We start from the raw sequence: 27,754 nt of genomic DNA on the forward strand, positions 1-27,754 counted from the left end.
TCTACACCTTTTTCTGCTATACTGTCCTATTTTCAATTTCTCTCTCTTCATATTCTGACAGCAACTATCACTGTCTTTCTTTCCATCAATCATTAAACCATAGATTGATCTGGATTACAACCAGTTTCAATGGGCACCGGTAAACCAGTCCTCCTCAGCAGCAGCTAGCTATGAAAGTTCCTCCACTGTTAAACAGTCATCCAGAGCTTCAGCAGCAAAGAGCTATGAAACCTCATCCACTATGAGGACAGGGGCTGTCTCCTCATCTACCGCTGCCTCAGCCTCATCCACTATGAGGACAGGGGCTGTCTCCTCATCTACCGCTGCCTCAGCCTCATCCACTATGAGGACAGGGGCTGTCTCCTCATCTACCGTTGGCTCAGCCTCATCCACTATGAGGACAGGGGCTGTCTCCTCATCTACCGATGCCTCAACCTCATCCACCATGAGAACAGGGGCTGTCTCTTCCTCTACCGCTGCCTCAGCCTCATCCATGGATTATGAGACCATGGAGCACTTCCCTCCTCCACCCGCTGAACTAATGCCCCAGGAGGCCCCCGAGTGCTGTGACTCTGTCCCGCCTCAGGAGCAGCCTGGCCAAGAGAGATACATATTCAACAAGGAGCAGTACTCCAAGCAGAGGAACCTCAATGAGCTGAAGCGCCTGTACAAGCACATGCACCCAGAGGTTCGGAGGACCATGGAGAAGGATTACTTCACCGACGTCACGGAGATCGAGCAGTCACAGCTGGATAGTGAAGATGAGATGACCGGGGAAGTCCAGCAGGCTTGCTATGTGTTTGAGAACAGTGGTGGTGATGAATGTATGAGCCCTGAGGGAGATTACCTGGAGTGGGACGAGATCCTTAAAGGGGAGGTGCAGTCCATGCGCTGGATGTTTGAGAACAAGCCGCTGGATACCATTAAAGATGACAGCCCAGATGAGGATGATGAAGTGAAGAACATTGCTGAGCAGGAAATCATTGCAGGAAGTGATGTCAAATACACAGCCTGGATGTTTGAGACCCAGCCCATGGATGCGCTGCGTGCAGACACCCCAGACTCCACCGTACAGACAGGGAAATTGACCGAGCTGGCGAGAGGAGACGTACGAACAGCCACATATCTTTTTGAGACCCAGCCACTGGATTGTCTGAATAAAATCTACCAGGAGGATGAGCAAGCCTTGGAGGTTGTCTTCACTAAAGATATTACAGGAGGGGACGTGAAAACAGCCAGGTATCTGTTTGAAACGCAACACTTGGATTCCCTCAGCCACACAGAGACCATTGAGGAGAGCCACTTCTTGAACCTGAAGTCAGAGCTTGAGGAGATCAAAGGGGAAGTGAAGACAACCACACGGATGTTTGAGACCCAGCCCATGTGTGTCATCAGGGGCAACTCTGGAAATATACTGGAGATCACCGCCATCCGCAGGGAGGAGATGGAGAAAGGAGACGTGAAGACCTCCCGCTGGCTCTTTGAGACCCAGCCTCTGGACATGATCAACAAAGACCCTGCCAAGGTGAAGCTGATCTGTGGAGTCTCCATGGAGGACAACTCGCAGGGAGACGTGAACCGGGGGAGGTGGCTGTTCGAGACAAAGACACTGGACTCCATTAAAGACGAGGAATGGCAAAGCATCAGGCAAAAGGAGGAGATTATTGGAGCAGATGTGCGGAAGCACTGCCTGGTTTTCGAGACACAGCAGATGGATACTCTGAAAGACAGTGCCAATGCCAGACATTTACTCTCAGAGGCGATTGTAGGAGGTGATGTGCGATCAGCAAAACATCTGTTTGAGACAGTGCCAATGGAGAACCTGAAGGATCTGGCTGAAGTAGGGAAACTTCAGAAGATGGTTGCGTCCGAGGAGGAGAAGGGTGATGTTAGACATCAGAAGTGGGTTTTTGAAAGTCAACCACTTGAAAACATAAGGGATGAGAAGAAGGAAATGACACGCTCTATAAACCTTGAAGAAATTGATAAGGGCGACGTCACAAATCACAAGGAAAGATTTGAAACCTTGGATTTAAGCAGATGTGAGGGGGCACAGAGAATTCAAGTTGAAGGTGTTACCAGTGGGTCTGTGAAATCAAACAAAGTTCTTTTTGAATCCACCCCGATGTATGCCATGCAAGACAGCGAGGGACACTACCACGAGGTGAAAACCGTGCGACGTGAGGAGATAGTAAAAGGAGATGTTCGCAGCTGCAGGTGGATGTTTGAAACACGTCCTATCGATAGATTTGATGAAAGTAGCAATAAATTCCAGATTATAAAAGGTATATCAAAGGAGGAGATTGAATCGGGCGATGTCAAGACAGCCAAGTGGTTATTTGAAACTCAACCCCTCGATGGTATTAAACATTTCAGCAACACTGAAGAAGATGAAACTAAGACAAAGGAGAGTGTTGAAATTGAGAAGGGTGACGTGAAAACCTGCAGGTGGCTGTTCGAGACTCAACCAATGGATAATCTGTATGAGAAAGCAGATAAGGTGAGGAATGAGACTGAGGTTGAGGAGGTCAACAAAGGGGACGTCAAAACATGCACATGGCTCTTTGAGACTCAGAACCTCGATAACATCTGTGACCATTCCGAGTCCGAATCGGAGACCGTTCTCAAAACCTGCACTGTCAAACAAGAGGACGTCCAAGGCAAAGATGTGCATCACGCTCGCTTCCTCTTTGAGACAGAGAACCTGGAGAACCTCACAGGGGAGGAGAGTGGTGCCTTCAGGAGGGTGACTAAGATTGATGTCCAGTCTGGAGATGTGTCTAGGATGAAGTTTCTCTTTCAGAATCGGTCTTCCGACATCATGACCTCAACCTCATCTGAAACGATGCATAAGCTGAAGACCCTGACGGCGGAGGAAATTCAGAAAGGAAATGTGGTGAACAACACCTGGCTTTTTGAAAACCAACCTATAGACACTATCCGCGAGGATACGGAGGAAGCCAAGGATACTCGCACCGTAACCGATGTGCAGGGAGGAAACGTTGGTCAAGGACGCTTCGTTTTTGAGACTTACTCTCTCGATAAAATCCAGGAGGAGTCCACCGAGACTGAAATTTCAAAACTCCAGAGCATCATCAGGGACGATATAGAGAAAGGGGATGTGAAAAGCTACACCATGATGTTTGAAAATCAGCCACTGTATGCAATCTGTGACAAAGAGGGCCACTACCATGAAGTAACCACTATGACAAAGGAAGAAATCATGAGAGGAGACGTGGTGGGGGCCCGGTGGTTATTTGAGACAAAACCTCTGGATTCAATAAGGGACACAGACGACGTCTATGTCATCAAATCTGTCACTGAGGAGGACGTCCAGAAAGGTGATGTCAGCACGGCCAGGTGGAGGTTCGAAACACAACCTCTTGATGAAATCGCTGAGGACATGAAAGTGTTGACTAAAACAGTTGACGATATCCAGGGTGGTGATGTGAAGACAAACAAACACCTTTTTGAGACAGATCAACTGTCCCAGAAGTATGTTAGAACTGTTAGCGTGAGTGAGATCCAAAAAGGGGAGGTCAGGACTGCCTCGTGGATGTTTGAAACACACAGCATCGATAAGATCCGTGGCGAGGGCTCAGAATATGATGAAATGGAGACCGTGACAAAAGAAGAAGTGATGAAAGGAGATGTCAAACAGTCTGTGTGGCTCTTTGAAAAACAGCCGCTTGACAGCATTAAAGAGTCTGACGGAACAGAGACTGTTGTCACCCGGGAGGAGATCCCACAAGCAGATGTAAAGACAACAACATGGCTTTTTGAAACCACTCCTTTAACCAAATTTAATGAGAACAGTGTAGAAAGAACTGAAATAATGGGGAAGAGCATCAAAGAGACCCTTGAAGAGCTGTATTGTCAGAAAATGGTTGACTCACAAGGGATTCTCATTGAGACGGATGAGATCGGAGATGTCAGAATGGCAAAATACAAACTCATGAACCAAGATGCTCCGGAAATCCAGAGGGAGGAGGTGATCAGAGGGGATCTGAACAACATCATGATGAACCTCCTAAACAGACGAGAAATGACAGAGAAGGGGATAGTCATAGACCAGGACGAGAGAGGCAACATCAACACAACAGTAAAACAGCTATTCAACCAAGAAAAGGGATTCGATGTTGAGAAGGAGGAAATCCTCAGAGGCGACATTCAAGAGGCCATCAACAACCTACTGAAGGAGGAGGGCTCCTCAAAACGTGGAATTCTGATTCAAGAAGATGAAAAGGGAGATGTGCGAATGACTATATACTCCCTCCTCAATAAGGAAGACGGTGGTGGCATTGAGAAGGAGGATATCATCAAAGGCAATGTCAGTAGGACCCTTCACAGTCTCTTGTCCAACCCAGGGTCAGAGGAATCTAAAAGGATAAGGGTGGAAGACACGGAGAGGGGTAACGTTAGCTTTTACTCCACCTGTATTGAATCTGGGGCACTGGATTACCTCAAACAACTCCAGTTTGAACCTAATGAGGAACAAGAACAGGCGCAGAAGGAACGTATCATTGGCGGCGACGTTATGGAAACCAAAATGACACTAAGGAAGAATCAACAGCAGATTGAACGCACAGTAGCTGAGGACGATATTGTCCCTGGTGATGTCAACAACACTGTGAAGGTGTTCATGATGGAACCTGCTCTCTTGATGGACAACCTGCAGAAAGAGGAAATTGTCAAGGGAGATCTGAGGGCGGCCCTGGACTCACTGACCAAAACTATTAGCAAGAGAGTCGTGATAGAGAAAGAGGAAGTGGTGAAAGGGGACCTGCACACCACTCTGAGGTCTTTGGAGGAGGCTCAAAACCAAGCCAAGGAAATGGAAAAGCCAGAAATTGTCCGAGGTGATATCCGAGGAGCCCTCCAATCATTAGAGAAGTCTGCGACCACCAAGACTGAGGTAACTGTTGAGGATTTAGTGCCCGGCGATATCAAAGGCACCTTGAAATCACTAGAAGAGGCTAAGCAGGCAGTGAAAGAGATGGAAAAGGAGGAGATTGTAAAGGGAGACATTCATATTGCGCTGAAGGGTTTGCATGAGGCCTCGAGTGAGAAAAAGCTTTACCAGCACCAAGTGAGTGAACAGGGGGACGTGAGAGGCACAATACAGCTGTTACTAGAACCATCCACATCCCCACGAATGCAACGCAGGGGAAGCACTGAGGGAGATGTGAAGACCTCCATAAAATGCCTCTACGAAGGGCAGGGGCAGGACCAGGATGAGGAGCAATCGCAGATGGAGAAGGAGGAGGTGATAAAGGGAGATGTTAAAGGAGCGATAAAGAATCTGATGCAGAGAAAAGAATATTCCAATCGGAAAGTACGAAAGTATCCTCCCAGGAAAGCTCCCAGAGCTCATGTGAAAAATCCATTACCCACACAGCAAGTGATGGACCATGAATACTCAGATGTGGCTAAGAATGAGAACGTCACAGTCAATCTAGCCCCTGCTGTGAAAAACCTGTCTCAGAGTCAGAGCAGTAAATCACAGGACACCACACAAAAGCACACTGGGACGTACACCGAGAACAAATCAGTGAAGAGCAGCAGGACCCTCACCCAAGAGGAACACTCTATGACAACAAAGGTACAAACAGTCAATATTTTGGAGGCATCACAGCAGGAACATGTAAAAGAACAGACTGAAGTTAAAGAACAGACACGTGTTGAACAGTGTGTGAAACTGAAAATGCAACCCCCTCCTAAGAACATGATCATAAAGAAGAAAAACCAGACCAATCAGACGACTGATAATACATCAATGAATCAGATGACAGAGATTAAAGCAGCCAATCAGATGACTGTGAATCAATCATCCAATCAGATGACTGTGAAAAAAGCAGCCAATCAGATGACTGAGAATAAAGCAGCCAATCAGAAGATTGTGAATAAATCAGCCAATCACATGACTGAGAATAAAGCAGTCAATCAGATGATTGTGAATAAATCAGCCAATCACATGACTGAAAATAAAGCATCCAATCAGATGAGTGTGAATAAATCAGCCAATCATATGACTGAAAATAAAGCATCCAATCAGATGAGTGTGAATAAATCAGCCGATCATATGACTGAGAATAGAGCAGCCAATCAGATGATTGTGAATACATCAGCCAATCATATGACTGAGAATAAAGCAGTCTCAGACATAAGTGTGATGAAAGAAACACAGAGAGAAACACAAGTCTCAGACATGAACGTGACCACACAGGTCAAAACAGTCAATATGTCTGAGTCCTCACAGCAGACACATGTTAAAAAACAGGCTGTGAAACAGAGAATACCACCACCCCCTAAACCCATCTTCATAAACAAGAAAAGCATGACCAATCAGATGACTGACAATACATCAGCGAATCAGATGAAGGAGATTAAAGCAGCCAATCAGATAACTGAGAATGAAGCAGCCTCAGACATAAATGTGATGAAAGAAAGACAAAGCACATCTCAAACTAATATTGTTTCAAAGCAAACACAGGAAACAAAAACAATGAAACAGTTGCAAACAACAGTGACAGAGCATAAGACTGTCACACAAAAACACAACGTCAAAAATCTGAATACAAATTTCCGGAACCTGGACATGAAAGGAAAAGGTATGCTAAAGAAAGGGGCGCCTGAGATTCATTTCCCACCTCCTCCCACGTCCCCGCCTCCACCCTCTGAGTCTGAGATGTCTCTTCCTCCCCCGCCCTCACCAGTGGCAGGCTGCCCAATGTCCCTGTCAAGCCGTAGCCCAATGTTTCCCACATCCCGTCCCCTGATTATGAGACAGGACAGTGACCTTCCGCCTCCACCTCCTCCACCCCCAGTAGAATGCGGGGAGCCCGACCTTTTCTCTTCTCCCCCACCCCCACCATCCGTGGCAGGGCAAGACTTTCTTCCTCCACCGCCCTCACAGCAAGAGCTGAACTCAATGCCACACCAAGTGTCTACACCACCACCTGGAAAGCCATTTAAAGCTAGGCCTTTATTCAAAATCCCAAAACCTGAGCCACCCAAGCAACCAATACTGGTCAAACCAAAATGGCAGAAAAAGCCAGCAGCACCACCACCAACTCCTCCACCTCCTCAACCAATGACGGTTCAAACAGAACATAAAGAGGAAGGAGTAGTCCAGGAAGTCAAAAGTGAAATCAGTTGTCAACAGGAAGAAAATACAAATACTACCAACACACAGGTTCAATCTGATTCGACAGTGTCCATGACTAAAATCCCTTCACCAATCCCAGTGGCAAAACCACCACAGGAAGTGTTGCCACGACCACCTAAAAAGGTATTCATCCCTCCAATCAAAATACCCCCACCTGCAGAACTTGCACCAGTGGCAAAACCTAAACCATATGCCCGTAAATTCAAAACCCCACTGATGCTGGCAGAGGAAAGGTATCGTGTGCAAAGAGAGGAGGCTGAGAGAAACAAGTCACAAGACACAACTCCCGCCACTTCACGAGTCACATCTCCCACCTCTCCTCCAACTAACATGATGCAGATGATGGGCTCAACCAATGTTGCAAATGAACAACACTCACTTGCACTCAAAACAGACCAGTCAAAAGTGACCTCAGAGGTAACACATGAACAGGCTGAGGAAACTCAGTCTAAAAGCAAAGTACGCACAGCATCACAAGAGCCGCCCATGAAGAAAGCTCTATCACATATCCCCCTGAGCAAACCGTTGATCTCCATGGTAAATAAGAAATCAACCTCTGAATCTGGAAATATTTCCGCAGATAAGAAACACATCACTGATCAGTCCTCGATGGCCTCTTCTGGGAAAGAACTCGCCTCATCTGTTGCCACCAGAAAACATCAGTCTGTTTCCTTGGGCAAGCATCAGTCTATTTCAGTCCCTGCTGCTCACCCTCACCATGAGTCCAACATTAAAGTCCAATCTGGCTCTAATGTGATTTCGTCCTCAGTAGCTGAGAAGCAGAGTGGTATGAATGCTAGCTCACGGTCTATCATCTCCACTCAGAGTATTGTCCAGGAAAATGCACATCTTCAAACCCAATACGCCGTCACATCCGAAGCAGAGGATGCAAAGAATACTAACGCCTTACTCACACAGGAAGTAAAAAAGATTCCATCTCAGCCCACCAAAATCAAAATTCCAAAAGTGACACCAAATTTCAAGGTGAGAACAGTGAAGTTGCCAACAGAGAAGAAGGAGGAGAAAAGCGAGGTGGTGGAAAAAGATCAACGAGCAGTGAAAAATGAATTACATGTACATCAAACGGGTATGGAGACTATTTCTAAGAGTGAGACCAGAGTAGTTCAGGAGAGCACCCAGATGGCCACCAGTAGCTCAGCAAAAAATGACGTAAAGGTGGAGATGAATGTGACACAGGAGAAAGCTGAGGAGGTTGAGAAAACTGCAGTTGCCAAGGAAACAAAGCTGGAAAGTCAAATGAAGACAAAGGCAAAGCAGAAAGCCATTAAAGTCCCTTTGCCCAAAGAGCCAAAACTAGTTCCCATGCCAGTAGCTCAAGCTCCAGGGCACTGCCACATATCTGTCTCCCATAGTCAACAAAGCATGCAGGAACAGCACATTCAGAAGCACGAGCAAGTGATTGTTAATGCGAGAGTAGTTCAACAGAGCTTCCAGAAGCAGGAACAGCAGGTTCGCACACAGAAGCAGCAGGTCAAGTCTTTCCAACAACAAGGAGAAGTAAGCAAAATGCAGCAGCATCAGGAGAGGTCGAAGGCAGAGTCAACGGATGTCTCCGTGAACATTGCAGGGAAGGCAGCAGCACAGACAGAAGCAGCTCAATCAATGGCGGAAAGCTCAGCTCAATCAGTGGAGGAGAGCACAGATTCGGAGAAATGTGTAATGGTACAGAAGCTGCTATTTAACATTAAGCAGCTTCATCCAGGGAAAATGGATTCAAACTCAGTGAGGACAATACTTAGTGGGGTCCCTGACTGGTTGATGAGGGCGGAGGAAACGCGTGATTTAACACAGGTTGCTGTTCAGCAGAATAAGAAGAAACTCACAGAGATCATTTTCCGTGTGAGAAACCTAGCACAAGCAAAACTTGTATTCTTAGAAGGACACATGGCAGCCACGGCAAAACAGGAAAGTGAACCGGCACCTGCATCATCACCTGCACAACCACCTGCACCACAACCTGCACCACCACCTGCATCATCACCTGCACCACCACCTGCACCACAACCTGCACCACCACCTGCATCATCACCTGCACCACCACCTGCACCAGCACTGGAAAAGAAAAGATTTGGAGGAGCAACAGACAAAATATCTAAAATAAGCATTGGCTCGTCAAGAGTCAAAACCCATAAGAAAGTGGTTGAGGAGAGGAAGATCTCTCATGAGAGCATAAAGCCAGAGCTGACTGAAGTAAAAGTCCTGATCCCAGAGTTCCCTCTCCCATGCTTGCAACGCGAACACCTTCACCTACCTTCATAAGCATTGAATCAGTGAGGAGAACAAACTCACCCCTCACAGTGACACCCTCACCTCCTCTGTCATACAGGTCTGGTGCCACCCCAACCCCACCACCTCCCCCTCCCCGCACCCCTACCTCTCGGTTCTGTAGGGCCACACCCTCTCCCACCTTCAGCCGCTCAGAAAAGCTAGCCAAGTTGAAGGACACCACTGTGAAGCTCTCTAGGGGCATGACACCTCCCCCACCCATGCCTGAGTTTCTGACCACAGAGCAAGCCTCTGACAGAGAGGATTCCCCAGCGCTGATTGAACCTGAGATCCACATGCAGACACAGGAGATGGAGACTGGGACGACGACTCCGGATGTGGCTGATATGGTTGACTCCATGATGACTGTCAGAGACAAGAAGTTCTTCTTTGAGGAAGCTCAGAAGGCAGAGGTGAGCAGGACATACATGCGGAAGGACCCCATTGAAATCCCGGAGCGCCTGGGTCCAGAGGATCTAGAGGAAGTTCCTGAGGGTGTGAATATAGACATAATGAAAGAGGATCTCCCTAGGCTTGACCTGTCAAAGCTGGTCAATCAATTTGAATCCCCACAACCAAAGCTGTACGTCAGAAAAGATCCCATCATCATCACGGATAGACTGGGAAGTGACACTGAAGATTCAGAGGCAGACCCCAAAACGCCAAAAACCGGTGAAATACCTGCCTTCAACATCAAGGCCATCAAGAATGCCTTTGACTTGGGTGATCGTAATGCTCTCAAAGAAGTGAGAGAGAAACAAGAGGAGAGAGAGAGGAGAGAATCAGAATCTGCCGAACCGACGGGGCACTCCAAAACAAAGTCCGTCACTGAGGAGTTCTCTGGCATGGATGAATTTGGCACCGTAACAAGAGGGGTGAGGAGCGAGACCAGCATGCACTCTGAGAGCCACATGACCCGCCCCCTCCCTCCCTCCTATGCCGACGTGGTGAAAGGGACGGTTGAAGAGATGGCAGTTCCTGTGGAGGCCGCCACCGAGGACCTACTGAAGAGCTTCCACCAGTCCTGGGCCGAAAGCGAGAGTGTGTTCCAGAATCTGGGATTCAGTGTCTCAGAACAGAGGACATCACAGATCGTAACACACCAGCAGGAGACTGTCGTGACGGGTAAACCAACGCGTGGAGCATGAGGGGAGACTAATAGAGAGTGATGGTGTGTTTAACATATTTTTTGTATGAAAGTAAAAAACTATTAACAGTACCTTCAAATTCAGCATTAAAGTTTTGCATCTGCACTGTTTTTAATGATGCATTTCCCCTTTGTTGCTCTTCTTCTTTATTCTTATCTGACAGACACTAACACTTCTAAAGCATAATGAATCTAATGGGTACTGGCAGTCTGTTTAGAATGCATTAAAACACAGCAAGAGAGCGCCTCATGATGTGCTTGTCTACAGGGGGGTGGTTTTGTTGATGCCTAAGATATAGAGCTAGCTGCTTTTGCAAAAAGCAGTGATGGGAAGTTATGGATTCATGTGTTCATGCTTGTGTGAGGATGCGGTTGTATATTTCTAATTATAAACTGGGTGGGTCGAGCCATAAATGCTGATTGGCTGATGGCCGTGGTATTTCAGACCGTATACCACAGGTATGACAAAATATGTATTTTTACTGTTCTAATTACGTTGGTAACCAGTTTATAATAGCAATAAGGCACCTCGGGGGCTGCGTAGCGCCTAAAAACAGCCCTTAGTCGTGGTATATTGGTCATATACCACACCTCCTCGGACCGTATGCTTAAGTATAGAATAAACATGTATATTCCATAAAAAAAGTAACAAGTTATATGATCATTCTGATTAGGATTTAAAGCTGCAATATGTAACTTTTTGGGGGACCTGACCAAAGTCACATAGAAATGTGAGTTATAGATCTTTCATTCTCATTGAAAGCAAGTCTAAGAAGCGGTAGATCTGTTCTATCTGTGTTATTACAATGCTTCCATTTCTTAAGTTTCGTTTTTGAGTCTCTCACTTATGGTTTTGTACACCATCTTCACACAGCTGAAAATACAATATTTTTGGTTATGTAAAATATATTTCACAGTGGTTTAGATGATACAATGATTCACTACACTAAATTCACTTGTTTTGTCACTAAAAATCTAATTAGGCGAACTATTCGAATTTTAGCAACCAGGAAATGGCGGCGCGATTTCTACATAGTGTACCTTTAACTCTAAATTGAAATGATCTAAACATGAACTACAATTTATAATGGACTCATGTAGTATAATATAAAGTCTTCAGAGCACTACATACAGTGGGGTCCTAAATTATTGACACCCTTAATAATTATGAGCAATAATAACTGATGACTAATAAACAATTAAAATACTGAGCTAATGTATATTGTATGTGACATTTTATGGGGAAATTATATTATTTTATACTAATACAATTGCTCAGAGAAAGAGATTTTATTGAATAAGTCACATACATAAAAAAAAATCGTATAAATAAAGTAGTCAAAAGTTGAATATTTGTTCCCATATTCCGAACACGTGACTCTACAAACTTGTTGGATGCATTTGCCTAATTACATAGTTTTGGTTGTGTTTCAGATTATTTTGTGGCCAATAGTAATGAATGGTAAATCATGTATTGTGTCATTTTGGATTCACTTTTAATGCAAATAAGAATATAATGTGTTTCTAAACACTTCTACATTAATATGAATGCTACCATGGTTACGGACAATCCTGAATGAATCATGAATAATGATGAGTGAGAAAGTTACAGAGGTTCAAAGATCGTACCCCCAAGACATGCTATCCTCTCACCATAACCAATAATGGGGAGGATAGCATGTCTTGGGGGTATGATCTTTGACCTTCTGTAACTTTCTCACTCATCATTATTCACAATTCATTCAAGATCATCTGTAATCCGTAGTCATGGCGTGCTAGGAATATGGGACCAAATACTAAATGTTTGACTACTTTATTTATTTATTTAAGAATCTTTAGGTGTTTTTTTAGAGAAAAAAGTATTACATGTTAAAACAAAATATCTTTCTCTGAGCAATTGTATTAGTTTAAAATGCTATAATTAAAAAAAAATGTTTTAGCATACAATAGAGCTCAGCATTTGAATTCTGTATTTTATACAGTCATAATAATAATAATATATGCCATTTAACAGACGCTTTTATCCAAAGCAACTTACAGTCATGATTGCTGATCTTTATCAAGGGTGTCAGAACCGACTGTAGATGTTTCACGAGTCACCTATAAAGCCCTATATAGATGGTTAACATAACCGCTCCATATGTAGGGTGCACTGCTAAACGCATAACACACTATGCTAATTCCCCCCAAAATCTGTGTTTATAAAGGGTGACATGACGAATGCTTATTGGTAGGGACCGGACGATACCAGTATCGCGATACACATTAGTATAATGGCAAGGAAACATAATTGAAAGCGGATTCAATTTCTTCAGGAAAACATCCTTTATGTTGGAAACAAACATCATTATGTCGTCAACCAGTCACATGTGTTTATGGTCCAAGCTATAGCACACAATATTTTAAATACAGCAGATTTTTTTAAGGACCAGCGTGCTTGGTCTGCTTCGTGTTTTCATTTTTGCCATGTAAAAAAATATTGCGATATTGGTATCGTCACAGCCCTACTATTTAGGAGGCAATTCTGATGGTGACATCACTTGTCTTCAGGAAAGCCCTCAACGAGGGCCTTAAAAGGGGATAGAAAGCAAACAACCGGTATTATAACACCTACCACCAAGTTACATCTTTCTCAGTGCCAAAACGTACAGACAGACATGTGGACCCAGTCACCACTTATAGTCATACACGCAAATGTTTGATTGGCATAGGTAGGCCACATGGTGTATGCTACAGATGTACTTTAACATTGCCTTGTTGTACATACCTTGCATGAAGAGGCCTCCATCTACGCCACAAAAAGCATTGCCAATCTGATGTCACACACCCTATCACACCTAAAGTAACCAATCAGTCCCGATACTACCTTTATAATAGGGTAGATTCATTTAGATCACATTCATGACTACTTTGGGTAGTGCTTTGTCATACTCCCTTTAAAGTGACACACCTACTGACATTCATAACACACCTAAAAAGATCTTGCTGCATCGTGCTTGGTTAATTCCTATTGGAACCAATGCATCTGAACTACATTAGGTTAGCTATAGGAATCTTGGCTTTAGACATTCGTAAAACACAGATGCATGCTGAATAAGTGTGTTACAGGCCTCTGACATGTGGTCTCATACACTTACAGCTATTAACAGCCAAGTTAATTCTCCTGTTATTGACCTCTTCTTTTATCTGTTATAAACAGATCAAAGAAGACGCAGGAGAAGAGGTTTTGGAAAAGAAGGTCATCTGTTTTTTGAAAATGAATAGGAAACCCTTATACCCTTGAAATTAGCAAGGCTAAACGGCCTGAACAATACCTTGTTAGATAACTAGCTTAGCTATTATTTCAAAATACCCTACCCGCTAACTAGCCAAATAGAAATTCCACAAGGCTTGTTTTCTTCCAAATTATAACTAGATAAAAAGTCCCGTTAATGTGTCTGGGTGAACAATTATGTTACAGGAGTGCTATTTTAACGTACAATCAGCATCGGAACCCGCAATCATCATCATTAACATACAATCATCATCATTAACATCAGCACAAACGCCATCTTTATGAGGCCTACTTAGCTTAGCTTGGTAACATCTGTGTGTCGGTGTGTGTTATGTCTGTCTTGGTTAAGTCACATTTGGCAATGCAGCCTACTATACATAGGGAGATGCTCCCGAGTGGCGCAGCAGTCTAAGGCACTGCATCTCAGTGCTCGAGGCGTCCCTACAGACCCTGGTACGATCCCGGACTGTATCACAACCATCCGTGATCGCGAGTCCCATAGGATGGCGCACAATTGGCACAGCGTTGTCTGGGTTAGGGGAGGGTTTTGCCGGGGTAGGCCGTCATTGTGAAACTCATTTGCCTGATTTGCCTAGTTAAAAATAAAGGTTAAAAAAATGGTAGACTCTGTCACCTTTTCTACGCCCTTTATAGAGTATGGAATTAACAGATTTGTGAAGCATCTGTGTAGTGCTTGGCAAGATGTTACTGTATGTAAGCTATATAAAGCCTTCATCATTTGTAGTTTGTTTCAAGTGGGAACATTTTTTTTGTGATTTCATAAATGACTTACAGTCCAGTAGGTTTCGTAATAATGACAAATGATTAACTAATAGTGTTGTCGCTTTGTTTGTTTTTACTGAAAAGGTCCATAAAAGAAGGAACTAACGCCATCCTTCTCTTGCAGAAAATTCGAGTTCCAGAGTCCGAACTGTGTACGGTGTGTCGGAAGAGGGTGTATCCGATGGAGTGTCTGATCGCAGACAAACACAATTTCCATAAAAGCTGCTTCCGCTGTGAGCACTGCAGTGGCAAACTAAGGTAAACCACAAACTTCGACTTATAACCCGTACAAATAATAACAACTATCTTATTTCAATTGTTGTGTCTGAATAGTTACAACATTTTGTCTTTCTCAGCCTTGGCAACTACGCCTCTCTCCATGGACGAATGTACTGCAAGCCCCACTTCAACCAACTGTTCAAGTCCAAAGGAAATTATGACGAAGGATTCGGACAGAAGCCTCACAAAGACCTTTGGAGTGCTAAAAATCAAGAGTATTCCATTGAAAATGAAAAGACTAAGCTAAAATCACCGTCCCCTGAAAAACTAGATTCCAGAAATTCCACAGCCAGGAGCAGTGTCAGTTCGACAAAGATAGAGGTACCACCTCCACAGGAAAAGGAAGTGAGCAAATCACAGGATGAAAACATAAAGCACACTAGTAAGATTGCGGTTGTATGGCCCCCTCAGAATGATTCTCCCAAGAAAGTGTTCATGATGGAGGACGAGGTGAAGCTGGTTAAACCCTTATGGCCCCCCCAGGATAGCTCTCCACAGACTGACAACGATGCTCATAAAAGCCAGATCAATGAACCTTCATTAAACGACAGCCCTGCTATAAAAACACAAAATTGTTCTCAAGAAACTGCATGGGAATGTGCCGTTGTAACTGTAGAAACTCCAGCAGAGAAGAAGGCTTTGACCACTCCTGTAGACCTAGTAGAGGTAACAGACAGTACTCCCACCCATGAACCCCCAAGAGACGGTGGCATAGAGGTAGCTGGGAAAGTGGAAGCCAATGTGGAAGTGACACGCGAGGTGAACGAGGAAGGAGCTGTGGAAGGTGGGAATGTGACAGAAAAAGATGAAAAGGAAAGTGGAGAGAAGGTAGAGGAGGTGAGAGTAAATGGGCATAGCGGGGAGGCTGAGGCAGAGAACCCTTATAAAGAGGAGAAGGAGAAACTTGAGAAAGTAAATGGGAGTGAGGAGGATAAAGTCAAGGTCACAGTGATAGATGGTGAGGAATCAGGTGAGCCAGCAGTAAACGCAAACTCCAACAACAACAATAACGGACTATTATTATTTGACCATGAACCAAAGTTCAAAGTGCTTGATGACTACAAAATGGGAGAAAGAGATTTCATACTTCAGTCCACAGAACCAGCTGCTGCCGAAAGCGACTTTAAGGAGGGCATATTCGGGGATGAAGAACTAAAATGGATGCCAACCAACGTTCTAGACATGGCACAGAGGGATGACGCTTTTGTGCCAATGGGTGCCAAATGTATGGAGGCCACAGACGACAGTCTAGATGAACATGTCTTCACAGGGGCGACTCAGAGTACATTTTCTTTTGAAGCGGAACCAAAGATTAGCACCTCTAGCTTCCTGGAGGACATTTTTGCTGGGCTCGATAACAGTTCCATCCTCCTGTCTGATTTCAAGTCTGACCTCTTCAGTGAGTCCGTCAGTGAGAGGCCCTTGGTGTCATCTCTGGACGACCTTTTGGATTTTGGAATGGAGCCAAGAGGAAACACAGAGACACCCAAAGACGGGCGGAACGGGGATGAACCGCTTGACAGATGTGCCATGAAGGATGTCTGTGCACAGGGGATAAGCAACATGCTGTGGAAAGATGATTATGACTCGCTGTCAGTGGAGGAACAAATCAAGAGGAACAGATATTATGACGAGGACGACAGTGACAACTCCTAAATCTGATAACATTTCATCCATATTTTCTAGCACTCAATTAGTTCATTCTGTCCACATACAATCCCTAATTTAATTTCTGTCCGTGGAGAGAAGAATCGAGCTAATATCACAACTTCCCTATAACTATTTTTGTACTGTGTTTTGGCAATGATATCGATGCTCTTTATTACAATATCTTGATTTGATCTTGCTGTTTAAAAGCACCTGGTGTGCCGTTTTTAAAAATTATAAAGGGATTTTCTGTTCCATGTTTTTCTGTATACATTGCTTCTGATATTTTAAAATCATCAAAACAGAACCTGTTCATGTTTTGCAATACATTCATTGTAATTTCTCGCTACAGTATAATGGTTTTCGATTTGCTTGGTTTGTTGGAATGAATGTCTGTGAGGTTTAATCTTCTGAGTCTGATTAAAGATGATTTACTTTTCCTATTCTATTGTTTCTACATTAGTAATGTAGTTATTAATAAAGACTTGACATGTTTCTGGTACATTACATTTTAATCAGTGGGGGAAGAGATACTAAGATAAACATTGTATGTAGAGGTGTAGTTTGGTCTACGGTCTGTATGGTTGGTCAGCTGAGATCTCTTAAGTTAGAGCCATATTGAATTTCCATTGAGGGAACCAGAGGGTTGTAGGAGGAATACAGATTTTAACATGTACAGTGCCTTCAGAAAGAATTCATACCCCTTGACTTATTCCACATTTTGTTGTATTACAGCCTGAATTCAATAAATATATATATATATATATATATATATATATATATATATATATATATATATATATATATATATATATATATATATATATATATATATATACATATATTTGTCTCACTCATCTACACACACTACCCCATAATGACAAAGTGAAAACATGTTTTTAGAAATGTTTGCTAATTTATTGAAAATGAAATACAAAAATATCTCATTTACATAAGTATTCATACCCCTGAGTCAATAAATGTTAGAATCACCTTTGGCAGTGATTACACCTGTGAGTCTCTAAGAGCTCTGCACACCTGGATTGTACAATATTTGCCCATTATTCTTTTTAAAATTCTTCAAGCTCCATCAAGTTGATTGTTGATATTGCTAGACAGCCATTTATAAGTCTCGCCATAGATTTTCAAGCCGATTTAAGTCAAAACTGTACCTAGGCCGCTCAGGAACATTAAATGACATCTTGGTAAGCAACTCCAGTGTAGATTTGGCCTTGAGTTTTTAGGTTATTGTCCTGCTGAATGGTGAATTTGTCTCCCAGTGTCTGTTGGAAAGCAAACTTAAACAGTTTTTTCTCTAAGATTTTGCCTGAGTTTATAGATGTTTCTTTTTAGATATTATAGATATTCTGTTTCTTTTTATCCTAAAATTCTCTTTAGTCCTTGCCGATGACAAGCATACCCATTACATGATGCAGCCACCAGCATGCTAGCATGCTTGAAAATATGAAGAGTGGAACTCAGTGATGTGTTGTGTTGGATTTGCACCAAACATAGCGCTTTGTATTCAGGACAAAAAGTTTTTAAAATGCCACATTTGTTTTGCAGTATTACTTTAGTGCCTTATTGAAAACAGGATGTTTTGGAATATGTTTTATTCTGTACAGACTTCCTTCTTTTCACTCTGTCATTTAGGTTAGTGTTGCGGAGTAACTACAATGTTGTTGATGCATCCTCAGTTTTCTCATATCACAACCATTAAACTCTGTCACTGTTTTAAAATCACCATTGGTCTCATGGTGAAATCCTTCCTCTCTGGCAACTGAGTTAGGAAGGACGCCTGTGACTTTGTAATGACTGTATCGATACACCACCCAAAGCCTGATTAATAACTTCACCGTACACAAAGGGATATTCAGCGTCTGTTTACACATCTACCAAATCGGTGCCCTTCTTTGCAAAGAATTTAAAAACCTCCCTGCTCTTTGTGATTGAATCTGTGCTTGAAATTCACTACTTGATTGAGGGACCTTAAAGATAATTGTATGTGTCAGGCCACAGAGATGGGGTAGTCATTCAAAAATCATGCTACCCAATACTATTGAACACGGAATGAGTCCACGCAACTTATTATGCGATTTGTTAAGCACATTTGACATTCTGAACTTATTAAGGCTTGCCATAACGAAGAGGTTGAATACTTGACTAACATTTCAGCTTCACATTTTTTATTGATTGCAAAACGTTTCTACAAGCAAAATTCCACTTTGACATTATGGTATATCAATTTTAATGTTCAGGCTGTAACACAACAATTATATTATATTATTATTATATTATTATTATTATTATATTATATGTGGAAAATGTTAAGGGGTGTGAATACTTTCTGAAAGCACTTTAGGGCTCTGTCACCCTAACATAGCATGGCCTCACTGTGAAGTCGAGTCATGAGTTAATTTAGCCTAAAACTGTCTAATTCCAATTGTATGTTATGAGTAGCATCATATCCATGCAAACTCTACAAAAAAAAACACATTAGCCTACCTCAAACTTCTCAGCTTCTGAAGTGCAATTCCTTGAAGCCTTCGGTCATGCATTGCAAATGTGTTTAGTGGCAATGTCAGTCAACCTTGCTAAAGAAAGTAGAATCCTCACTTCCAGACAGATTGATTGGCTACTATTCATTTCGCAAATAATCCTGATTGGACAGCTCTCTTGTCAGCTGCAGTACCGCATACAGTCACTATCATGTCTCCCCCACTCCTTTCTTGCGGTGATATCAGATGCAGAGCCCAGCGCAGGACGGACACAGTTTCAGCACCTCTTGTCTTGGTGGGATGTAGACAACTAGACCGGTAGGTTCAAATGCTTTGTAAACTGAATCCTATTGCTGCTATTTGTGTTTGTCCATTGGCGACAGCCCGCAACAGTTTACTGAACACTTGGTACAAGCTTTCGTCGTCATTCAGCCTTTTTATTTCGTGCATGCGACTACTTTGTGGTTAGATTAGAATCGTTTTATAGTGACAGCGCAAACCATTCGGTCGCTGCTTCTTTGTGTTTAGAAATGCATCGTCGTTCGCTATTGTCCTATTGGCTTTGCCCTCTGATGCACCGTCCGGGACTCCAAAGGAATGTTCTGTACTGAAGAGTGCGTCTCACATTAGCAGTGATGCTGCGATGTTTTGTGGTCCAGAATTGTCGGCAGATTTGATGTAAACTACGGCTTTGATGCAAAGCGATCCAAATAGCTATGAGTTGAAACCCTTGTAGTATTGCTGCGCTTGAAGTTAATTGCGCAAGGCTAGCACTACATGTTTATGTCATTTTGAACTTCATGTCATATTGTTGTTTGTTGATATAGTCTATCATACTGAGCACATGCCTCGGGGACAAGTCCACTAGCACTTACTGTATGTCATCCACATACTACAGGGCGTTCAGCATAGGGACATACATTAATATACAACTACTCTTTTAAATACCACACATCGCCTACACTAACAGGATATTTTACTCAGAATCTCCCTCATCAAATGGGAACCTATAAGCCTAGGGAGGCAAGGATTCATCGTATTTAAAGCATAAACATGAATTATGAATGGTTTCTTAATATCGACTTTGCATAGGCAAAATATATAAAAGTATATTCCCTTTTTACGTATTGATTTTCATATTACGTTTTGGTGATAGCATCTGTTTTTTGACATGATGGTGCACCAGCCACATCACACCATTGAGATGAAAATATAATTGCTATACTTGGAAAAAGACTTTAATTATATCATAGGGGAGGAGAGGATGAACAGTGTTGATAGAGGCATCTGTTTGCAGTAAGTAGGTTCAATGCACTTGTTCTACTACAATGACCTTGCACATACAAAGCCAATAACTGCATGTGGACAACAAATGTTACATACCCAACAGTAGGTCGTTGATTTGTTTACTGTCCAGGACTAGAGTATCACCACTGTTTACCATTTGGGTGTAGTATACACAAGCATGACAACGTTAAATCAAAGCAAGACTGAACCTCCTCCGTTTATAGAACGGTTTGATTGTAGCCAATAGAGCATAGTGACCATTTAAGCTGCAGCGTCTTGTCATTCTGTGAACAGTGTGTCTAAACCTCGGGAAATCTATTGGCAGAGACTTATTCTGACAGAGCCTTTGTGGGGCGAAACGCCATAGATCTCAAGCCGTAGGCTTTTTCACTGTGCGACTGATCCTCTTTTGGAATTACACTGCTGCTTGAACTTGCTACATTAATACTTTTCACACACTTGCTTGTCTGAAAGTAATGCTGTAGCAAGAAGTATAGTCCGTCTTGTGTAAGCGCAGCCTCTCTCTGTCTCTCGACCTTACAGTGCCTGGTCGCTAATTCCCCTGGTCCTGCCAAAATTCCCTCATTTAAACCTGCGTTCTGGCATCCTACCAGTAACTGATATTTTATGGGTGAAAAAAATGTCCCATTTCATTTCAAACATCCCCAGTGCCCCTTTTATCTAATTTGACAAGAAAGACAGCAGTTGAATCTCAATTAAACAATGACATATCAAAACGGGTATCTTAGACATATGGAAGCTTTAAATGAGGAGAACAATGAAGGTTGTGGAAGAGAAGAGAGAGAGGAGGGGTCTTTATATGTACAAGGGATTGAGATGCTGAATTGGTTTGATCCCATCTAAACACTGTCATATTGACTAATCTCAATAATATCACACTCCTCACAATTGCCTATTCTTCTCTATAGCATTGAAAGATTACGGTTCCTTCAATAGAAAGCATGGGCTATAATCAAAGCGAAAACGTCTTGTCTCTCCTGGCTGTACCCTACAGAGTCTATGTTCACGTTTGCATTACCTTAGATATAGATCGATAGTAAGCCAATACAGAAAGTAGCCGTGTGCTGTCAGCAGGCCGTGCATCGGTCAAGTGTAATAGGAACCCAATAAAAGCCTTGGATGCACTTTATCTTACGTTAACAGAGGCGGTCGACGGGAAGCAACGACTTGCCTTATTAAGGAAACATCCTGTGCATTTGTTTAGAAGCACTGATTCCCGTCCAAATCTATTGCAATATTGAACGTGTACCGATCCAGGTCATATCACAAACCCTCTTATCTATAAATAGCTACTTATCTTTTACCGTCATGTCCCGTTGACACTGGCGAGGAGAAGCGCCATTGTACCCTGTGTATTAACTCTCTGAGGGGCATTTGATTGCGTGTTTATGGCCCTTCTCTCCACTGGCTACTTGCTTAAGATTCATTGTATGCGTTGTTCCATTCGTGTAGGGAACATGTAGGTCTACATCTAGGATGTATTTGACTTGAGAAATTGATCCTTTGAAATAAACACTTCCGAACAATACAACAGTGTACTGCCACAGTTCTAATGGAATGGAACATTGAATGCTCTTTTAGCCACAGGGATAATAAAATATCCAAGTGCTACATATTCTTAATTACACTTGTGTGCTGTGGTGGAATGATATTTATAAGAATCTACCAGGTTAATAGTTAATTCAGGAGATAAACACAATGTGACAGTGATGGATGGCATCGATAAGAGAGCAATATAAATGTGGATAGCAAAATAGAATAGTACGCTGTTCCCAGGTCATGTGCACTTCAGCGTTTGTTTGTTTCCTTTCATATCAAAACAATTTAATAGGAAAATCTGTGTCGCGGTAAACTTTAAAAATAAAAAAAATTCTCAGGGGAATATTTCTGTCTTTCAAGTCTAGCCGGCCTGAGCTTGTCAAATGCCTATCTTCTTTCGTCCAAACAGAGTCCGCTTGAAACAGCTGCCATTTTATTAACACCCCGTGGATGTGTGTATATTGGGTCAGTATTTGGGATTGTTTTAGTTGAAGGCCTTTTAAAAGCCTGCTATATGGCAGGTTGGTTTAGTAAGGGGCCGAGCAGGAGCATAAACTCTCCCTGTAAAGTGCCTTCCTCTGTTTACAATAAATACAGTGTACCCCTTACATATGAATTAATATGACTTAGAGTGTCATATATTTTACTATTCTATTCCTGTCCCCATTGGAGAAAACTTTTTGGTTCCAGGTAGCACTCTTTTGGGAAAGGGTTCTACATGGAAACCAACAGGCCTCTACCTGGAACCAAAAAGGGTTCTTCAAAGTGTTCTCCTATGAGTATAGCTGTAGAACCCTTTTAGGTTTTAAAATAGCACCTGTTTATCTAAGACTTTACCTGTAGTCTGTTGGCTATATAGTATTTGTGTGACCACATTTTTGTGGGACTATATTGTGCCTAAAGCAATAGTTCACTTGTTTTACCAAAATACTCTATGTGTTTCTGCTGGTAATGTCAATTGTGTTGGTATAGCATGCATAAAAGGCACTAGTCTTGTGTAGTGTTAATATGAACCACAGTACAGCTATAATACAATTCATCACATTTCCATTAGTGATTTTCAATCTCCAAGCGTCTCCAACGTTTTCATGCTGATGTGATTTGACCTGTGCTGTCCTCCTCTATACAGAGTCACTAACAAATGCAACTGTACATTTCATCCATCTCACTCAATGCTCGGCCTTGATCATCTTTGTCATTGCCGTCCAGAGTTTATTGGATCACTAGATAATCCCTTTAGCTATGACAGTCACACATGGCTCCCGTCCTGCGTGTGCTTTCCAAGGCCCAAATGTGACAGCAGCACACAGTCAGTCAACCACAGTGACACCATTTTAATGTTTGATTTGATTTGATTCATGCATAAAATAGGCGAGCTAGATACATTTGTTGATGTTTAGCAGACACTTATCCAGAGCGACTTACAGTAAGCAGTTAGTGCATATAATTTCGTACTGGTCCCCAGTGGGAATCAAACCCACAACCCTGGCGTTGCAAGCTCCATGCTCTGCCAACTGAGCCACAAAGGACCACAAAACTGTGTTGTATACCAAAGTGCATGCAACACCAGTGATTAGGAAGGTACAGACTCAAATTGATTGTGTTGTACAGTATGTGAATGTTTGTTTTATCAGTGATTTAAGCAAAGCCAAGCTATAGACACAAGCATAGTCCACCATATTTGTTTACAAGAATGGCAAATGGCCCTGTATGGCAAACACAGCGTTGTTATCCTCCGTAAGCATTCTAATGGCAGACGTCCACATTCATTCTCTGTGAAACAATTGAACAGCGTGTGATGTGATGTGAACGTGTCGGAGCGGAACGGAGCCAAGCGGCTGTCACGCCAAAAATCACAAACACATCCGAGGTTGACGAGGTGAGCTACCGCCATCTGAAGAATTGTGAGCAATGCGATGTCTAATGAACGCAGCGACACAAACTCAGTCCATTAGCTTTCCCAGTATAATCCAACGGCTGATTATGTGGGGGAGCTAAACTGTAAACTTGCAGTTGCAGTCTTCCTTTAAGTGCTTTCGCCAGTATGTGAGGACCTTTAGGACAAAGTTCCTCTTTAACACGTCATTGGAGCTCGTAGAGCTGGTATCACGGTGTTCGGCAGCCAATCTGGGACAAGAGATAAAGAGAAGGCAAGCGCACCACGATTCCACCCCATCAGCAGCCGCAGCCCACTTTGTTTTCTGCAGCCCTGCCTCCACCACAGCTGGGACTGAACGCCGACTCTGGTCCGTGCTCTGCAGTGTCGGTGTGTGGATCTACAGTACATGAGCAGCCTACAGAGCATAGGCCACCACACCACTGTTGGCTGTGGGAAGGGAAGAGCTCCAAGCTCTGAGAGTTTCTCATGGGTCTCGGATATAATTTGGTTCTGCTGAAGGGCCTTTGTTGGTTTGCCAACCTGGCCACTGGAGGCGGACGGCTCCCAGCCTCCCTGGTCAAGTGGATGATTGGATTTGCGCTGCAGTAGTCATACAAGAGAGGAGCTTCAGGGGGGACGGGCGGTCCCCTCGCTGCCTACTTGTGTTAAACTTTGGAAAGTGCCCTTTTTCCAACAATAGTAGTTGTTGAATCTCCTCCTATATTTCCATTATGTAGAAGCTGCTATGTCCCACTCACACCACATACATTATGTCTCTGGTCCGGTGCCATTTAGAAGGGGGGGGGGGGGGGGGGGGGGGGGGGGTCAGGCTCAGTGCGCCATTAGAACCATTTAAGCTCTTAATTGTTTTTTAAAAATCTTCCTAGAACACAGCACGACTCCAAACTCATGATGGGCCTGGGTTAGAGGTCGAGAGACTGAGAGAAAGGGAGGATGAGGAAGAGGAGGCTTGGTCCATACACTTAACTTTGCCTATCTGAAACCATGTACAGACCACGATAGCCCCGAGATGTCACATTGAAGGATTATGGCTTGTTGGAAGGACATGCTACATTTAGATGGGACAAGGTAACCTTGTTCACATTGTTCATTCTAGTCTGTTTCCACACTGTGAGTCTGTGAACAAAACCATATTACAGCTCAGTGGACTACAATGTTCCATTTGAATACTCATTTGTTCACTCCAATAGGCTATGTACTACACAGGAGGTTGGTGGCACCTTTATTGGGGAGGATGGGCAAGTGCTAGTGGCTGGAGCGGAATAGGTGGAAAGGTATCAACAACATCAAACACATGGTTTCTTTGTGTTTGATGCCATTCCATTCGCTCCGTTCCAGCCATTATTATGAGCCGTCCTCCCCTCAGCAGCCTCCACCGATGCACTAGTCTGATTGTTTATACAGTATATAGAATGGTGTAGACCTAACAGTATTTTTTTATTGCAAACAGTAATTAGATACAGACCACGCATGTTTCATTTTTCCTCTGAGATCTGCATGTCAATTTGACATTTGCCTTCCTCTCAGAATTATGCCTCTCAAATTGATTTTGAAGGGAGGCAGGTTTAATATGGAACTGTCTGATCCCTGGCTTATCCCGATGGTCACATGACCTACTCGTACTAGGGGATTTAAACACTCTATGAATCAGAGGTGCTCTTTAAAGGCTTTGACTGACTTTGAAATGAACCAAAAAATTGAAGATCACTTAAAAAAACTCACACACATTGACTCATCTCATTTGCTCCACTAGACTCCACTAGTCCAGTCTTCTGTGAGGAAGAAAATTAATAAAATATTTAGTTAGTTCCTGCCAAGGCAGCAGCTACTCTTCCTGGGGTTTATTATGGATCCCCATTAATTCCTGCCAAGGCAGCAGCTACTCTTCCTGGGGTTTATTATGGATCCCCATTAGTTCCTGCAAAGGCAGCAGCTACTCTTCCTGGGGTTTATTATGGATCCCCATTAGTTCCTACCAAGGCAGCAGCTACTCTTCCTGGGGTTTATTATGGATCGCCATTAGTTCCTACCAAGGCAGCAGCTACTCTTCCTGGGGTTTATTATGGATCGCCATTAGTTCCTACCAAGGCAGCAGCTGCTCTTCCTGGGGTTTATTATGGACCCCATTAGTTCCTGCCAAGGCAGCAGCTACTCTTACATCACACATAAAACAAAATATAAAACAGTACATCATAAAACATTACATATCTACAATACAAAGGGTATAATACCACCATACAACATTATTTCAAGGTACGTGTGTGTAGAGTGCTAGCTTTTGTGTGCTTATGCGTGTGTGTGTACTAGAGGTCGACCGATTATGATTTTTCAACGCCAATGCCGATACCAATTATTGGAGGACCAAAGAAAGCCGATACCGATTAATCGTACGATTTCTATATATATAAATATATATAAATATATATATTAGTAAAAATGGCAATTACAACAATACTGAATTAACACTTTTATTTTAATTTAATATAATACATACATTTAAATATATTTAGTCTCAAATAAATAAGTAAAAGTGCAATATGTGCCATGTAAAAAAGCTAACGTTTAAGTTCCTTGCTCAGAACATGAGAACATATGAAAGCTGGTGGTTCCTTTTAACACGAGTCTTCAATATTCCCAGTTAAGAAGTTTTAGGTTGTAGTTATTATAGGAATTATATGTCTATTTCTCTCTATACCATTTGTATTTTATATACCTTTAACTATTGGATATTCTTATAGGCATTATAGTATTGCCAGCCTAATCTTGGGAGTTGATATGCTTGAAGTCATAAGCAGCGCTGTGAAGCAAGCATTGCAAAGAGCATGAATGTGCAAACGCAGGAAAGTGCTATTTGAATGAATGCTTACGAGCCTGCTGCTGCCTACCACCGCTCAGTCAGATTGCTGACTGATCAAATATCAAATCATAGACTTAATTACAATATAATAAACACACAGAAATACGAGCATTTGGTCATCAATATGGTAAAATCCGGAAACTATCATTTCGAAAACAAAACATTAATTTTTTCAGTGAAATACTGAACTGTTCCGTATTTTATTGATTGCTGTAACATTGCTGTTACTTTGCACAACCCTCAATGTTATGTCATAATCACCCAACGTCTTGAGTCCAGTATGGACTGCATACACCGGGCCCCCTCGATGTCCAGGGGGGCGGAGGGACCTCCCGCACCTCAGATTTTTGAAGCGGACTAGTCACCACCGGCCTGAGGAGAGACACATGAAACGAGGGGTTAATACTGTAATAAGGGGGAGCTGTAACCTATAACACACCTCATTTATTCTCCTCAGGACTTTAAATGGCGCCACAAACCGTGGACCCAGCTTCCGGCAGGGCAGGCGGAGGGGCAGGTTTCGGGTCGAGAGCCAGACCCGGTCTCCGGGTGCGAATACCGGGTCCTCACTGCGGTGACAGTCAGCGCTAGCCGTCTGGCGCCTTTCAGCCTATTTCAGGCACCCGTGAGTGGCCTCCCAGGTCTCCTTCGCGCGCCTCACCCAGTCGTCTACCACAGGAGTCTCGGTCTGGTTCTGATGCCATGGTACCAGAACCGGCTGATAACCCAACACACACTGAAAGGGCGATAAGTTAGAAGAGGAGTGGCGGAGTGAGTTCTGGGCCATCTCTGCCCATGGAATGAATGTTGCCCACTCCCCTGGCCGGTGTTGGCAATACGACCGCAGAAAGGGTCTCCGCAGTCTGTAGGGCCGTAGGGAGACCTGGCAAAGGGGGGAGACGACAGGACTTAGAAAACCGATCCACAACAACCAGGATCGTTGTTTTGCCCTGTGACGGAGGAAGATCGGTCAGGAAGTCCACCGACAGGTGTGACCAAGGCCGCTGTGGAACGGGAAGAGGGTGTAATTTCCCCCAGGGCAGGTGCCTAGGAGCCTTGCACTGTGCG

At 43.2% G+C, this 27,754-nt stretch overlaps 3 protein-coding genes across 8 annotated transcripts in view; all 3 read left to right on the top strand.

The window, feature by feature from the left end:
• LOC124008140 (xin actin-binding repeat-containing protein 2-like) overlaps window positions 1-9,667 on the top strand; it is a 54,117-nt gene extending 44,450 nt beyond the window's left edge. The window contains exon 8 of the mRNA XM_046319147.1: window positions 104-9,667. Coding sequence (XP_046175103.1) covers window positions 104-9,448 — 9,345 coding nt within the window. The 3' untranslated portion in view covers window positions 9,449-9,667. The remainder of the gene's footprint in view (window positions 1-103) is intronic.
• Window positions 9,668-10,439: 772 nt separating this feature from the next.
• On the top strand, window positions 10,440-17,027 carry LOC124008141 (LIM domain and actin-binding protein 1-like). Its single transcript, XM_046319148.1, has 3 exons — window positions 10,440-10,579; window positions 14,783-14,916; window positions 15,015-17,027. Exons 2-3 carry the CDS (start codon window positions 14,840-14,842, stop codon window positions 16,591-16,593), a joined length of 1,656 nt encoding a protein of 551 aa, XP_046175104.1. The 5' UTR covers window positions 10,440-10,579; window positions 14,783-14,839; the 3' UTR covers window positions 16,594-17,027.
• Window positions 17,028-19,314: 2,287 nt separating this feature from the next.
• The window catches only part of LOC124008634 (beta-1,3-galactosyltransferase 1-like), a 130,202-nt gene continuing 121,762 nt past the window's right edge, over window positions 19,315-27,754 (top strand). For all 6 annotated transcript variants that reach the window (XR_006834123.1, XR_006834124.1, XR_006834125.1 and 3 more), the window contains exon 1: window positions 19,315-19,400. The gene's annotated coding sequence lies outside the window, so the exon portion shown is untranslated. The remainder of the gene's footprint in view (window positions 19,401-27,754) is intronic.

This window comes from Oncorhynchus gorbuscha, linkage group LG21, assembly GCF_021184085.1.
Source record: "Oncorhynchus gorbuscha isolate QuinsamMale2020 ecotype Even-year linkage group LG21, OgorEven_v1.0, whole genome shotgun sequence".
NCBI lineage: Eukaryota > Metazoa > Chordata > Actinopteri > Salmoniformes > Salmonidae > Oncorhynchus > Oncorhynchus gorbuscha.